The sequence below is a fragment of the Euprymna scolopes genome, chromosome 24 (genome assembly GCF_053919585.1).
Source record: "Euprymna scolopes isolate OS-2025 chromosome 24, ASM5391958v1, whole genome shotgun sequence".
Lineage (NCBI taxonomy): Eukaryota > Metazoa > Mollusca > Cephalopoda > Sepiida > Sepiolidae > Euprymna > Euprymna scolopes.
This window is the reverse complement of record NC_136505.1, coordinates 67,288,778-67,305,818: the sequence shown is the minus strand read 5'-3', so window position 1 is coordinate 67,305,818 and position 17,041 is coordinate 67,288,778. Positions and strand designations below refer to the sequence as shown.

The following is a 17,041-nucleotide window of genomic DNA, read 5'->3' as shown; positions in this document are numbered from 1 at the left end:
GTTTCGTTAATGGGATGGCAATTTTATCATTTTATGTGTTCATAAAAATTTCCTGATTCCCACCAACTCATCAGATGTTGTTTCCATCCGATGTTACCAACAAAAAGTTACAAAAAAGGAAAAATGTAAGTCTTTAAATTTCAACAAGTTTTGCAATATATATATTTATATATATATTGAATATTGCAATATATATATTTATATATATATTGAATATTGCAATATATATATTTATATATATATTGAAAGATAGCTTCGTGGCTGGATTCGAATCTCATGATCGGCAGGAATTGTCACTCCTACACTGATGATTGCGTAGTCATTAAACACTAGTGTATGTAGGTGCAAAGAATAATTTTTGTTTATTTATAATTATCCAACTTCTGTAAGTATACTTAAGAATGGACACTATTTGCGTAAAAACAACTAAAAAGCATTCAACTAGTGTTTACGCAACGTTCACGACTTCCGCTCATTCGAACAATCCAGATTATCTAATGTATTCGCTCGGATTCGGCGTTTAATACTTCTTAATTCCCTTCATTTTCCTGGCAATTCTTTGACAGTCCTGACGCAAAGGCTTTACAAATGGAGCAAAGGGTGGCTCTGTGGTTCGAATCTTATGACCGGCGGGAATTGTCACCCTTATAATGATGATTGCGTAAGTATGAAACACTTGGATCAGTTGTTATAAAGATTTATAGTTATTATTAATAATTATATATATACACACACACAGACACACACACACACATATATATATATATATATATATATATATATATATATATATATATATATATACATAATTATTACTATAATTATTTTAACATTTACAGACACTAGTGTCTCATCTTTTCGGTAATCATCAGTGAAGGGGGTTACGATTACGAACGGTCGAGAGATTCGATCCCGGCCACGAAGCTATCATTGACTCCATAAGTAAAGAACAAACCACGCGGATACCATTAACCGCAAGAATTATTGTTGAAATTTATATTTACATAAAGCTTAAATGTCAAAGCTTGGCGATAGTGATCTTATGATTATAGCGCCATTATCTGCATATGTAAGCTTAAGTGACCGACTTATTTCAATTTAGAGTGTTCAGTAATAAGAACCGAGTTCTCTCTCTCACACACACACACACACACACACACACATATATATATATATATATATATATATATATATATATATATATATATATATATATATATATATTAGTGTCTTAAACTTTCCGGATTCAGAACACGAATGTATCTGATCTGATGGAATATCCAGCTATGTGCTCACTTGGAGAAGTTGAACAATTCCTTGAATGTGAGTTAACTATACTGCTCGATCTAATTTGGGTTTTGAAGACGATGTTATTTTGCATATTTGATCGGGGGTTTACTTTTGCATATTTGCTAGGCATTCAAATATGCGCTTCGGCTTCTGACGCACGTTCATGACGAAATGCTTTCTTAGAGTCTCACACCGTTCAATAAAGAGATGAAAATGTCTGGTAATGCATGCATTAATGCAGTTATCATAATAATACCATTTGAAATCTCCTCTTATCTATTGACGCAATATTCCAAAATGGAAGTAATTATTTTAGAATGCCACTCGTATATGATGGATTTTGACAACATTCTTTCTTTTTTTTTTTTTAAGGAACACTTCGTTAAAATTTACGAAAAATCTATTTTTTTCGATTCGTTTTCGTGAAGAGCTCTAATAACTATTGAGCACTGTAGAACTTCTCCACGTTTTTACCCTCCAAATATAAATTTCGCCTTGATTGGACTCGCTCTCTCTCTCTCTCTTTCTCTCTCTCTCACACACTTTCTCTCTATCCATCTATCTATCTATCTATCTATTTATATATATATATAATATTAATGTTAGGATGATGAATTGAAATCGAAATCGGGAATTGGAACTATTAAGGCTATCGGAATCGGAGAATTATGTGCTTAATTTCCGATGCCAAGAACGGTTCCTTTAATTGTATTTTTTTATTTGATTTTGTTTAAAGTAAACTCTTTTCCCGCTAATCGTAATAATAAAGTATTAAATAATGATTTATTTTAAACTGCCAGAAAAACCAAAAACTATAGATCCTCTCCCACAAATGTAATCTCACGTTTGAAAAATATTTGCAGATTTAACATGTATTGTACGGTAATCGGGAAAAAAGTTACTCTATAGTTAAATACTTAGAAATATATAAAGAATCTGAATCGTGATTGGTTCTTGCAGCGGAATCAGGATTTTAGTACTGAATCTGAAATTTATCGGGATTGGGAAAATATTGGAATTGTACGACTAAGATAGATAGATAGATAGATAGATTTTTTGTGTGTGTGTGTTTATCAATTGTTGCACAAGTTATTCATTGTAGGCGATCAATTATGGTCAGTATATTACTATCACAGTTTTAATAATGTTATGGTTATTTTCTATTGTTTACTGCATTAATATTCAATTATAAATGTTTTGTTTTCCGATAGAATGCCTATGTGTGTTTTCCACCTGCGACGGTAAGTAAAGAAGAAGGCCATGTACTTACTCATGGAAGAGTGGTCGGGCCACAGTAGATCCGGTTGTGTGGGCTTCATACAATAGTGTATAGAGAAAAGGCAGAAGTCGATAACGGATTCTCAGAGCATCTTTGATGGCTGATGTTGTAGCCGAGCTCCATGAAGCTGGATCTTGGTCCTAAAAGAAAATAAATAAATGCATAGGGTTTGTTTAGTTTATCCTTTTTTACGATTGTGTTTGTTTTTATTATTTGATGTTAAAATGCATCTGTATTTTAATCAGCAATATCAAAAGCTATAACAAAATCGATTTACACATTATATATAAACTTTATTTACGACTTGCTTAAACAAGCAAAGTAGATCTAAGAAGGGTTCAAAAAACATCTAAGCAAAAACTATAGTTTGTTCATATGTGGGTGAACTTGTTCTTGAGATTGTGTATAAGATGCCGCCGTGTTTAATAGTTCATAATAGTATCGTGTGTTGTTTGCTGAGATATCTGTAGCCAAAAAGCCAAAAGTCTATTTTATTTGCTCGCAAGGAGTCTGTATTATTTTGAGAATGACATGTTGTGACAGACATGTTTGTGCGTTGCGTCTACTACTGCTGTCAGTGCTTGCTTTCTCGCTAATGGGGCCAATGCTAACAAGTTACTGCTGAGAGTGACTATGCTTGATTAGTAAACATCACGCATAACTAATCCAGGTTGAATGTTTAGATAGAATCAAGAAATCATTTTTAAGTATTTCAACCAATATTTTAGATTTCTGCATTTTACGTGCTATAATTTATGCTGAAACATGCATTTACAGTTGAATTTATATTAGTTTTTTTTTTAATACGAAATAAACACATTCAGAGTGGGTTAATACCGATGGTTTATATTTACACTTTTGCTTGGTTTTTCTCTTTTACTAAAAAAGAAAAAAAACTGGTTTTATATATGTTTTTACTCATGTGTCACCGTTTGTTAAGGCTCGAGAGCTATTCGAGAAAAATTATAAGGAGTGTTGGTTCGACGATGATTGCTCTTACAAGAGAAAGAGAAATATTTGTTGAAAATTAATTATTAATTAATTAAGCGAACTTTATGTTTACAGAGGACTATTCTGCATGTCTTTGTTTACATTCGAAACTGCTGAAGATGGCATTTCTTAGAAAATACATTTCGTTTTTTAAACTTCCGTTTGTTTATTGGTATAGAGACAAAGAAAAGAACGATCTTTAATCTAACAAACATTTAGTCATTTCGATCAATTTTACGACAGATCATTTCTTCTGTGTGATTTAAAACGACAATCACAAACATATAATCAAGTTGATGTGTTGTGACGACTACTAGGTGGATAGCAGTGATCAGGATGGCTTTGGTATTGTGAGAGGTCATACTGGTTATGTTCTCGACTTATGACCAACGGAAGTAGTCCAGCAAGTTTAAGTTGGAAGAGAAGGGGTAGTGAGAGAAGGGTACAAAATGTGGTAGCACTTCTTCAGAAGGAGTGTTACGGCTTTTCTTTTTAGACTTGTAGGCCGACGCTGAGTTCTGCTGCTAAACTCAGGGTCTGCAAGCGGTCACCTGATTGCAGGAAGGGATCATCACACTCTTCAGTACATCCAGATACGCTTTGCTGTTGACTTTGAGGCCGACTTCGAAGGTATGGTGTGGCATGATGTGGCACTAACCTGCAACCACATCAAAAACTATAACCGTGGTCGGAAACTTGGTTGAGCTGTGCCCTCAAGCGTTGAACCGTCCAGATTTGCATTTTGAGGGTGCTGGCAATAGTCCTGGTGTCATAACTTGGATCGGTAGAGAGCAGGAGTTGTACAGTGTCGCATCTCTTATCTCGCTCGATGAACATTGTGTCACTTTCAGACATGATAGGAGACTCCTATAGCTCTTCGGAGTCGTACACAACTGGCCAACTAGTAGATGGTGTGCAACAATAGAAAATCGGTTTTCATCCCACGGAAATGAAATCATGTCGTCTTTTCTAGGGCGACGGTTTGTCCGTTCCACCCTCTACTTATCTCAAAATTCAAGAAACAAACGTTAAAGTTCATAACAGATTAGTGCTCGTTTAATTGTTATATCAAAATTGATTAATTTTTATATTAGCCTGCTTATGTGAATGGCAATTAAATAGCTAATAATATGATTTTTATTTTATGTAACATGTGTTTGCTTTGCTTAAGGAAATAAGGCATGCCTTGTCTGATAGTTACTCTGCGGTTTTCTATTATATAAATGTAGTTGTCTTTATGTATGTTTTTTTTATAATTTTTTCATGCTAGGGATTCCAGACCGCTATCTAAAATAACTAACAGAGATATTTTTTAATTATTCCCCCCCCTTTAAGTGCCCTTGTTTGGATCTCTCTTGTACTTGATTCACCGGGTATATTTTTTTTAGGTCGTGTTTGTAAATTATTTTTCATGAGTCCAGTTGCTCTTATAATCACTGGAACGATAAAGATCCTCCTAAAGATTCTTTTCATGTCTTACATAAGGGCTTGATATTTCTTTTAATTTTTGCTTTCAGATCAGTTTAACCCACTATCATTGGGGACACTAACTTCTACGAAAGTTTGTTTTTCTACTTCTTCTGTCACATTAAGAAGCTCCGTTTTCTAAATACGTAATCGTCAGAGTGCACGATGTATGACTTTCTGGTATATGTTCTCAGAACTTGCTGCTGCATTTACTATCCAACTTTTTACAGATCGTACAGTAGAGATATTTACAAACTTCATTGTGTCGCATAGTATAATAGCCGTCCCCAGGCAGAACTTTACAGCTGGATGTCAGATCACACGGTGTATGTGTTTATGTATTATGTCCAGCTAAATCTAAAAAAAAAAAACATTACAAAACAAAGACATGTCGGTATAAAGGCAAAATACTGATGCTAATTAAAGTATCCTGATTTTCTCGCACTTTCATTCTTGTACAAGTTCGCACATTTCCACACACTATTTTGCTTTTTCTAAAATTCTTGTTTTCAATTTTGCTCTCACTAATTCTTCGTGTTTTTGCTCATTTATTTCCACCGTATCTCTGTTACTGTCTTACTCATTTTCTCTCAGTTGTTTACTATTTTTTACCATTTTGACTCTCTCTCTCCCTCTCTTTCTCTTTCTCCTTATGTCTCTGTCTCTCACTCCTTCTCTCTATATATCTTTCTCTTTCTCTCTCTCTCTCTCTCTCTCTCTCTCTATCTCTCTCTCTCTCTCTCTCTCTCTGTAACGTATTCATTTCATGTCAACACTCGGGGTCCACACGTTGGATGCAGACAGTCGCATGCAAAAAAAGACGTAGAAAGAATCTAGCTTACTTTTTTCAGTTGGACAACAAATATTTTTTTACAAGTATAATAAATAAAAAAATATTTATTAACAAGTATAATAAATAAAAAAAATATTTATTTACAAGTATAATAAATAAAAAATATTTATTAACAAGTATAATAAATAAAAAATATTTATTAACAAGTATAATAAATAAAAAAATATTTATTAACAAGTATACTAAATAAAAAAAATATTTTACAAGTATAATAAATAAAAAAAAATTATTTACAAGTATAATAAATAAAAATATTTATTTACAAGGATAATAAATAAAAAAGACATTTATTAACAAGTATAATAAATAAAAAAATATTTTTTACAAGTATAATAAATAAAAAAATATTTATTAACAAGTATAATAAATAAAAAAAATATTTTTACAAGTATAATAAATAAAAAAAATATTTATTTACAAGTATAATAAATTAAAAAATGGTAGTAGGCAGGCAGGCTCGAACCCGTTCTGCGAAAAAAAAAACGTGACGTCTTTGCCGTTGCATCCATCGCCAAACCGGAAGTTGCGAAGGTTTTAATTAAGGCTAGGCAATCAAAAACTGGGATGACTTTCGAAAATGTTGTCGAAAATATCGATTCCTCCTTATAAAGTAAAGTGCCCAGTTGAGAGTGAAGGAATTAATGTTTATAGCAGAGTTTTCGATATTTGTCGTCCGGATGTTCAAGCTTCAACATGATACCGATCTCTTGAAAATCCGTCGCCTTTGTCAAAATTTTCAGGCAGGCATACATACATGCATACACACATACATACACACATACAGACATACAGACATACATACAGACATACAGACATAAAAATATACATACATACATATAAACAGGCAGGTGAGATTTATTTATATTCTATAATCTGTTCTTTCACTCCGTCTAGATTCCTTCTATTTATATGTCTATCTTAGCGGTGCAGTCGTCCTTTTCGTTACCACACTTTTATTATTTTCTGTACTTTTTTCTTCGATACAATATGTGTGCCGGTCAACTGATAAACTTTAACTTTTTTGATTTACTCGTTATTTAAAAATGCTGTTTCATTTGTGGATTTTATTTTTATTGATTATCTTCTTTCGGCGCATTTAATTTATTTCGCGGGGGTCATAGGCAAGGGCGTCCTCCCCTGCGCCTAATTCAGTGTGAACATATTTTCATCTGATTTTATGATTTATGATCAACATATTTCTGATATCAATTACAGATCGATAATAGTATTTTTTTCTTTATCAATAGTAATTACACACCACTCTAGCCTTGTCCCAATCATGCCAATCTCCCTCTTTATCTCCTACAAACTATTTGTTAGTCTCGCTTTCTCTCTTGATCTTTCATTTTTTTCATTCACTCAGTATCTTTCTCACTCGCTCGTTCTCATAATTCTACTATTTAAGTCAGTTTATCTTTCTTTCTCTCACTCACTATTCTCTTTACGTCGTTACTCTTTGCATCTTTCTTTGCTTCAATTAATCAGATTCTCTTTTACAGAGAAACACTTGGAGTTTCTCGTAATAACATTCTCTCTATCTCTTCATCAATGCGAACTATAATTACTTATTCTTTCTAAACTTGTCTATTCTTCGTGTATACATTTTCTTTTCTTTCAGTTAGTAGCGTGTTTTTTGTTTTTTGTTTTTTGTTGATGAGGAGACTTTGTTTCAAAAAATATTATATGTTAAAAGTATTGTCCATGACTTAATGTCTATTGCAATAAAAACATCGTTTCCGAAACGATCGTACAATTTATTGGCTTTGTTGTGTTCCTTCTTATGAAACACGTTTTTAATTTTTAATTTTAATTTGAATTATAAATTACCAACCACCTTACTATATATATACATATACATACATAAATATATATATATACTAGCAGAAGTACCCGTCGTTGACTGGGTTCAAAAACAGCCTACATATAATGGACTCTGATTTATGAAAGTATGATAGGTTATGAAAAGGAAGGGTTGTAAATTTGGGTTGAATTTGGGAGTATCAAAACCAAAGCAAAATATGATGAAAATAAAAATAAAATAGATAAACCCCATAATTTATTATACCATACTTGTTCACACTGAAACACTTATCGCAATATTCTGTGGATCTATATTTAAAAAAAAACTTGTTAAACTTTGTCACATATTTCCGTTCTATGGAGGTCAGGTGCGAACAAACACCCCATAATTTTATTATAATATATTTCTTCAAACTGAAACATAATTATCAACGTATACTTACGCAGATAGATATGAAAATTCGTTATTAAAGTTTGTGTCTATTTCCATTCTATGGAGGGCAGGCGTGAACGCAGACCCCACAATTTTATTATACCATCCCTATTTAAGTTAAAACATACTTATCAAAGTATTCTTATGTACATCTATATCAAAAACACTTGCAAAAATTTTTTTTAATTTTTTTTATTTCCATACTTTGTGGACCAGGCGCGAACGCAGACCCCGCAATTTTAATGAACCACCGTTCTGCCAGATCAAACATACCCATTCTTGTGTCTCGATACATCTATCAGTATATGTAATCAGTTTTTAAAATAGTCAACCATATAGGAGCCTATTCGTAACCAGACACACACACAGCCATTCAGTTTTATATAATAGATATAGATATGTATTTATGTGTGTGTGCATGTGTTTGTGTGCGTGAAAAATACAAAAATGAAAAGCAATCCAAAGTAGAAATAAGTCATCAAAATGATTTGCTGGTTTTGCTCGAATCAACGAACCTTCGAAAATATACATATTAGTATATAAATATTTTCCCCAAACCCCTTGCCTTGATGGAAGGGGAGACTAAAACCGGCTGCTACGTTTTCAAATGATCTGAAATGACAGACATGTGATACTTGATTCCAAATATTTCTCATACGCTTTATCTACCCTCTTTGGTTTTCATAGAAAAAGTAACTTTTACAGTAAGGATTATTTAATACTTGAGATATTCATAATCGTGCCATATTTCCAAATATTTGATTGATTTGGAATCAAGTTTTCCTTCGCTGTTATTTTAGGTCATTTGAAACCAAAACAGCAGGTTTTAGTCTCCACTCCATCAAGGCACGAGGTTTTGGGGAAATATCAGATATTTTTTAATTCATATACAAAACTAGGAAAATAAATGACTATGACATTGGTAAACGTGCAGTATCTTTCCACCCTTCATAAGTCCTTTAAAATTACAACTATCATGGGTGCTGAAAACGAAAATGATGTTTAAAATTCCAGGATACGAGTAGTTTACAAGATGTGAAGAAATTATAGTTTTAAAAAGTGGGGATCAGTTTCCTATATTGATAAAACGTAAAATGGACACCAACTTTATGACTACCTTTATTGGGGGGGGATGAAGGAGTCTGTTATTTTTTTAGGGTTTAGGATGCTGTTTATTTGGTAATTGTGGCGTGTTAGACAATCACAAAAAACTCGTATAATAAAGGTGTCAAATGTGCTGAAAACGAATATTGCATTTAGATTTTCCGCAAATAATAATAATTTTCCGGGTATTAAGCAATGTAATTATTTATGTTATAAATAGTGTATATTTTTATACGCACAAAAGCGCCTATTTTTACTTAATATATGAAGAAAATGTTTATTTTCGGAAAATTTTAACGCTATATTCGTTTTCAACACACTCGAAAATCTACAGAAAAAAGTGTTTTAAGGTGGGTTTATATTGGTCTAGCATACCATAATAAACACCACTCCTAAAAAAGGCAGACGTCTCCCCAAAAAAAGAGGCCATAAAGTGGGTGCTCATATTACGTTAAATAATTATGGAAAATAGATACTTCTTTTTGAAACTATAATTTCTTCATATCTTGGAAACTTCTCATTTCTTGGAATTTCAAATGTTATTTTCGTTTTCTGCACCATAAAAACCTATATGATGGTAAATTTAAGGGATTTTTGGAGATGAAATGATACCGCACCTTAACCGAAACATTTTATGGCTATAAAAAGTGCGAAACATAGGCTCTGGATGATGAATTATCACTTAATGTGCCACCTTTAGAGTAAATGCTACATAGCTTACTACACACTACAAGTCATTAGCTTTACAACGAGCCTTCTTTTTGTTCAATTCTGATCAATAGTAGCTGAGATTTCGGACTCATAAATTTGCCAAAGAATGTAATATATATATATATATATATATATATATATATATATATATATATATATATATATATTGATAGATATATATATATAAAGAGATAGATAGATATCGATATTCATTTATATATATATATGTGTGTGTGTATGTATGTATATATGTGTATATATATATATATATATATATATATATAGATATATGTATATATATACATATATATATGTATATACAGGGTGACCAAAAAACGGGCCCCAACTTTAATTAGGCCCCGTTTCTTAGTGTTTTGTCCGAATGAATTGAAATTTTGGTTATAAGTAGTTTATTATATTCAAAACATTACATCAAAACACTAGGGTCTTTGGCCTTTTTTCTCAGTTGACTGTAAAATGCTCAGAAAACAATTGAATGTCCTCTTTTTTTTTGGGGGGGGCGGGTGTCACCCTGTATAAATATCAAATTATATTTATTTATTTATTTATTTTCCCCATAACCTCTGGCTTTGATTGAGGAGAGACAAATCCGTGCTTTTATGGTATCAAATGATCTTAAATAACGGAGGGACTTGATTCCAAACATTTTTCATAAGTTATATCTCACTCATATTTGGAAGTAAGGTATGTTTATGAATATCTCCAGTATCAAATAATCCGTCTATACTTTAAAATTTACATTATGTATGAAAATCAAGGAAGAGCGATGTATGCTATGAGAAACATTTTTAATCGAGTCTCACCTTGGTGTAATTTCAGATCATTTAAAACCAAAACAGCAGGGTTTAGTCTTCTCTCTATCAAGGCCAGAGGTTTGGGCCAAATATCAAATATGTTTTTTGATTCATATGCAAAACTACGAAAACAAATGACTACTATGACTGAAATATTGGTAAAGGTGCAGTCTCCTTCTACCCTTAAAAATCGTTTTTAATTACGACTTTTTTAGGTTTTCGATGGTATTGAAAACGAAAATAACGTTTAAAATTCAAAGAAACGAGTAGTTTCCAAGATACGAAGAAGTTATAGTTTTAAAAAGTGGGACATCACTTTCCTATGTTGATTTCACGTAATATTTACACCCTCTTTATAGCGATCATTATTTTTGGAGGGGTGTATATTTAGTAATAGTTGCCTGGTAGACTAACGCAAAACCTACCTTAAAACTTGCTTCTTATAGGTTTCGGATGTGCTGAAACGAATATCGTATTTCAATGCAATGCTTTATGTTATAAATGGTGACCATTGTTGTACGCGCAAGCACGAGCATCTTTTTTTACTGAATACCCCAAAAGTATTTATTTATGGAAAATTTAAATGCGGTATTCATTTTCTAGCATACCCGAAAACCTAAAGAAAACAACTTTATAAGGTAGGTTTTGTATTTGTCTACAAGACTATAATAAACACCACCTTTAAAACTATAGCAGATGCTCCCCAAAACTGTGACCATAAAGTTGGTGTTCATTTTACAGTAAATTAATATAGAAAAAAATACTCCACCTTTTGAAACTATAATTTCTTTATATATTGAAAATTACTCGTTTCCTGGAATTTTAAACGTTATTTTCGTTTTCAGCACCCCGAAACTTACATTAACTGTAACTCTAAAGGATTTTTGAGGGGACGAAAAGATACTGCACCTTAAACGAAATATTTTATGGCTGTAAGAAAAATGCCAAACATATACTCTAGATGATTGGTGATCTTCTTAATGTGCGATCTTATGGGAAAATATGACAAAGCCCACTACACAATTCAGGTCATTAGGTTTCCAACGAGCCTTCATTTGTTTAATTCTAATGCTTAGTCTGAGATTTGGTTGGTTGGTTGGTTGTTTTTGTTTTACGGCATATAAACCCTTTTCGGGTTATTTAATGCCGAATCCAAAGATTTTGAAGAAATTTTTGTAATAGAATATATTTGTTATTTCAAATCAGTTCCTAACAGGTACTACCATTCCGGGTCAGAGTGGATCTGGGAGCAATGGTAATTAAAGGGTGGCTCCACACTCCCCAAAGTCCGCAAGCTGGGGCCTCACCACTAAAGATAGTTTAAGGTCATATCCAGGACCCTGAGATTTGGAACTTATAAAATTGCCAAATAAGGTGATATATATATATATATATATATATATATATATATATATATATGAATTTTGCTTCAATTTTTTTGCTTGGTTGTCTCCCCTGTGGCCTTACTAGGCCACTAATATATATATATATATATATATATATATATATATATATATATATGTGTGTGTGTGTGTGTGTGTGTGTGTATGTGTGTGTATGTGTATGTGTGCGTCAGCCAAATTTCTTAATTTAAAATACACCCATAGGGTTGTAAATAATTTATAATATGATATAGCTAACTAATCTTTACATTGTCATTCTTATTTTGACTATACACACACACACACACACACACACACACACACATATATATATATATATATATATATATATATATATATATATATATATATATATATATCACAAGAGAAAAATGGGAGCATGCAAAGTAATATCCTTAAGCTTAAACATGGAAGAATAAAGGACTAGTTGTTAAAACCAGAAAAGAAAATGACAAGATATTCGAGTAAAAAATATGATAAATTTATTACTTAAAATATTTTAGAATTAAGAATTGTTTAAATGATGTTATAAATTGAATTTTTAAAAAAATCTTTATGCTGCAATATTTTAAGTAATGGATATAGTTTGATTTTCCATGTTTAAGCTTAACCATATTACTTTTTAGCTCGCACTTGTCTATTGTCCAGGCTTCTAATAGATTTACTTGTTCTTTGTTTAATTTCAGTCTTATTGTCTTGCCCCCATAAAGACATATGTAATAACAATGTACGGCACTCGTCTGTTTTTAATAAACCCTCCCAATTATCTCACTTTAATGCTTTCATTTTATCTGGTTCACGTGTTACTTCTCTTTTAGAATTAGTAGCAACCAAGTCGCTGAAGCGACTTGGTTGCTATAGAAACCATTCATAAAAAACGTCGCTCACCTTACATATTCTTATGACTTTGAAAACAAGAAATTGAATCATAACTTTTGAACGAAAATTTTAAAAAAATGTTTCATAATAAAGCTGAAAAGTAATAATTGTCTGAAATTTGGTCGAAAAATTAGTGAGTATTGAAGCTTTAAAGCAGTTACGAGTGACTTAAACTGTCACTTAACTATATATTCAAACGCTACTGTGTTTGAATGATATATATAATATTCAACAATATATATATATATATATATATATATATATATTTATATATATATATATATATTGTTGAATATTATTTCAATGATCAAAAATATCATGAATGTTATTTATGATTACTTATTTAAATGGATTTTTCAAGTAAGAACATGAATCCAAAAACTTACAATCCTTACTGTAAAATGAGATCAGTGGAAAAATCATCCATAAATATATTCAATCTTAGCGGGAAAACATCCTGAGGCGCCATCTTGAATTTCATTGGCCCGAGTATTTTATGTTTTTAACCAGATAGAAATTCCATTAAAGTACAAAACACTCGAAGATAGAACAAGCATTAACTTTTAAAATAATTGCTACATTTCTTTCTTATACTTCTCCTGAAACGAATATTTCATATATATATATGTGTGTGTGTGTGTGTGTGTGTGTGTGTGTGTGTGTTTAAGATAACCTTTAAAATAAAGAATTCAAAATTTATTTAAAATTTTATATATATGTGTGTATGTTTGCACATATATGTGTGTATGTGTGTCTATTACGTTATATTATTTCTTATGAGTGTACGTTTGTATGAGACTATGTATTTTTAAATCTATGTTTTTTATTACTGTGTATACCGATTATTATGGATTTTATGTATGCGCATATGTTTATATATTTGTTTAGAAAGGATTCACATCTAAAATAATTAACAGATCTTTATAAATTGTATGTACGTGTATATGTTCATATATTTGCATGCACAGGGTTCTCACTTAAACTAATTAACTAATCATTATGAATGTATATATTTCATGTTGTATTTGTCATCAATTTGTATGTTTATAAACATGTACGTTTGTGTGTGTGGGTATGTACTCTTTATAACGTAAACACTACTGGACGTTTTAAAGTAACTTCTAAAAAAACTTTAAAAAACAAAACGATACAAACTTGATCGGCACACGGACATTTCAGTCTTTTTTGTCTAACTGTCCGTTCAACTTTTCCCGAACACTACCAAGCCGATGTTTTAATTTTGACATTGGCTATAGTACCATGCAACGAAAAAAAGGATTAGGATAGATCATTATAATAAACTTTTTTCTAGAAATGTGTTCGAAAACTACATGGCCGGTTTGGCTGATATTTTATGTGTGGGCCCTTTTTATAATAGGGTGGAGTGAACTTAGTATTTTAGTATTCGTACGCTGCACGGTTAAGGGTTAATTGAAATTTAACCCTTTGGCAACCAAATTTTCGGCCAAAAATTGATTAAAAAGCATGATCAATGTCTGAATAGACTTTATGTAAATTTTAAAATGTTTAGGCAAAAAATTAGCTTAGTAATTTGTAGAAACGGCAGAGGTCAATTTTTTTAACCTTGACTTCAAATTTGACTCCTTAACGTTTATTGTTTTGGGCTCAAATCAGATTTAAAAATTTGATTCATGTCCAAGTAACCTACATCTAAAATTTACAAGTGTTTAAACGCAAAATTGACGGAGGAGTTTGGTAGTGTTTCAAAGGTCAAATCGTTGAACTTTAACCCCTTGACAGCCAAATTTCTGGCCGAAAAACGATTAAAACATTTTTCTAAATCTCAATAAACCCAATGTCAAATCTCGAGTCTGTAGACTGAAAATTGACGGAGTAGTTTGGTGGGAAATGTACACGCACACGCACACAGACACACACACAGAGACAATTTCACTTTTATAAATACATAGATTACCTTACATTAATGTTTTTTACAAAAACATTTTATAAAATTATTGAAATTACATAGCTTTCAAAACTTTCAATAATTTAATAAACAATAATTTTATAGATGAGGAATTCACAGTAGTATTTAAGAATGCATGTAGCCAGCAATTTAATTGTGTAGTAAGCGTTTTAAAAATGTTAATTCATTATTACTGACGAATGCATAAAAATCTAACTAAATAACTGCTCGTATTATTACATTCTTTAATGTGTGCGATATTTGGTGAGCAAAAAAAAAAATACATAATTATGAAAGTTTACTTAATCAGAACAAGTATTCCTAAAGAGAAAATAACTCGAAATAGAATATTTTGGTACGAATGACAATGTGGGAGGATGATAGGAAGAATGGGAAAGTTTGTAGGACGTATCGATATGTCAAACTATTTAGGTCTTATATACGAGCTGTATAGTAAAATTTATTGGTTTTATATGCAATGTATTTCAATTCTAACAAAATGGTTTCCATTCAAAGTAATCTCCCCTAAACCCTTATACGTTTCCCAGTCTATCCGACCTTCTTATAGTCTTACTCGCATTTCTAAAGGGTTGTCTTGATTTTTCTGGAGTTTAATAAAAACCACAAACAATGGAATTTGATAGGGAGCTTATCGTATGCTCAGATTTTCTCATCAGCAGAAACTACCAGATATCCAGAGTGTTGTGAGTGAATTGCTGGGGTGAAGTAACGAAATAAAGATCATCTCTTGTAGCAGACAAAGTGAAGTAAACGGCACTGGATTACTTTGCAGATTCTGATTTTTCTCTTCCTCAGCATTTGGGAAAAAACTCACTGTGAACGTCACATCGTGATCAACATGACCTTAACTTGTTATATGGCGCGTTTCTGTTTCGACCGCAGCGGATGCGTCAGCTGATTACAGTTTGGTGCTTAGTTTCCGGTCTACACTCGAGTGTTCGTGTCTTTTTTTTTTTCAAGTGTAACTACGAAGCAAGATTCTTTCAGTTTTGAAAAAATAAATAAAAGATAAAAAATAATGAAGAAAATATGAACAGGGAAAAACGAACAAACGAAAAGAAATTAGCAGACAAAATAAGACGCAAAAGAATCAAAAAGAAATATAAGGAAAAAGGGATATACTCAAGAGGGAAAATCTAAGAAGTAAAAATAAAATATCTTTCGAAAATCATGATTAAACAAAGATGCCAATAAGAACAGGCGTGCTTAAGATACGGCCGCTTCATCTTCACTTTTCGAAATAAAAATTTAATTCCAAATTCAAGCGTGACAGACAGAAAAATCACATTTGGAAATTCACATTTATGCAGATATTACCACTATTAGAAACGTAATTTAAACAGACAGACATAGAGAGAAAGTCTCTTGAACAATTACAACATGACAAACGTCCATTTATTCTGCGCGTTTTGTGATACAGATGCTATATCAAAGGGAAGCGTGACAGGATGACCAAGCGATCTACAAAGCATCTAAAAGACAAAGAGGAAAGAACAGAAAAAGTGACCTGAAACGATCGCTGTAAATAAAAGGTTTCATTAATGCAATAAAAGCCGACAGTGTTTTCATCGGTTTGTTCTGGACTTCTTCTGGTATAATTCCCGAAGGGGACGGAGACCGACTTTTATATTGTTTGGCTTGAGTCAGATCTGAAAGTGCAAAGACCTTTGGAAGAACACGCAATGGAGGGAAATAGAAGAATTGTTAACAAGTTGAAAGAGAAACATACAGAAGAAATGATTTCTTTTAATATACAAACATAAAATGCCAGTACACACATATCAAAACATACACACATCTACATAGAAACGAATACATGTGCAGATCTACAGTTTCATATCCACATCTACCTATACATTTCTACAAGCATACACTTATTGACGCACACACACATGCATATATATATGTATATATATATATATGTGTGTGTGTATATATATATATATGAATATATCTGAATGTTACTGTATATATATATATATGTATATGTATATATATATATATATATATATATATATATATATATATTCACAGTAACATTAAGATATATGTATATAATTAGTTAGGGG

General features: G+C 31.6%; 1 protein-coding gene across 1 annotated transcript in view; it reads right to left on the bottom strand.

Annotated features, from left to right (window-relative positions):
* LOC145246762 (sucrase-isomaltase, intestinal-like) overlaps nucleotides 1-17,041 on the bottom strand; it is a 1,547,717-nt gene that overhangs the window by 839,997 nt on the left and 690,679 nt on the right. The window contains exon 17 of the mRNA XM_080108534.1: nucleotides 2,561-2,709. Within this exon, the coding sequence (XP_079964660.1) occupies nucleotides 2,561-2,709 (149 nt within the window). The remainder of the gene's footprint in view (nucleotides 1-2,560; nucleotides 2,710-17,041) is intronic.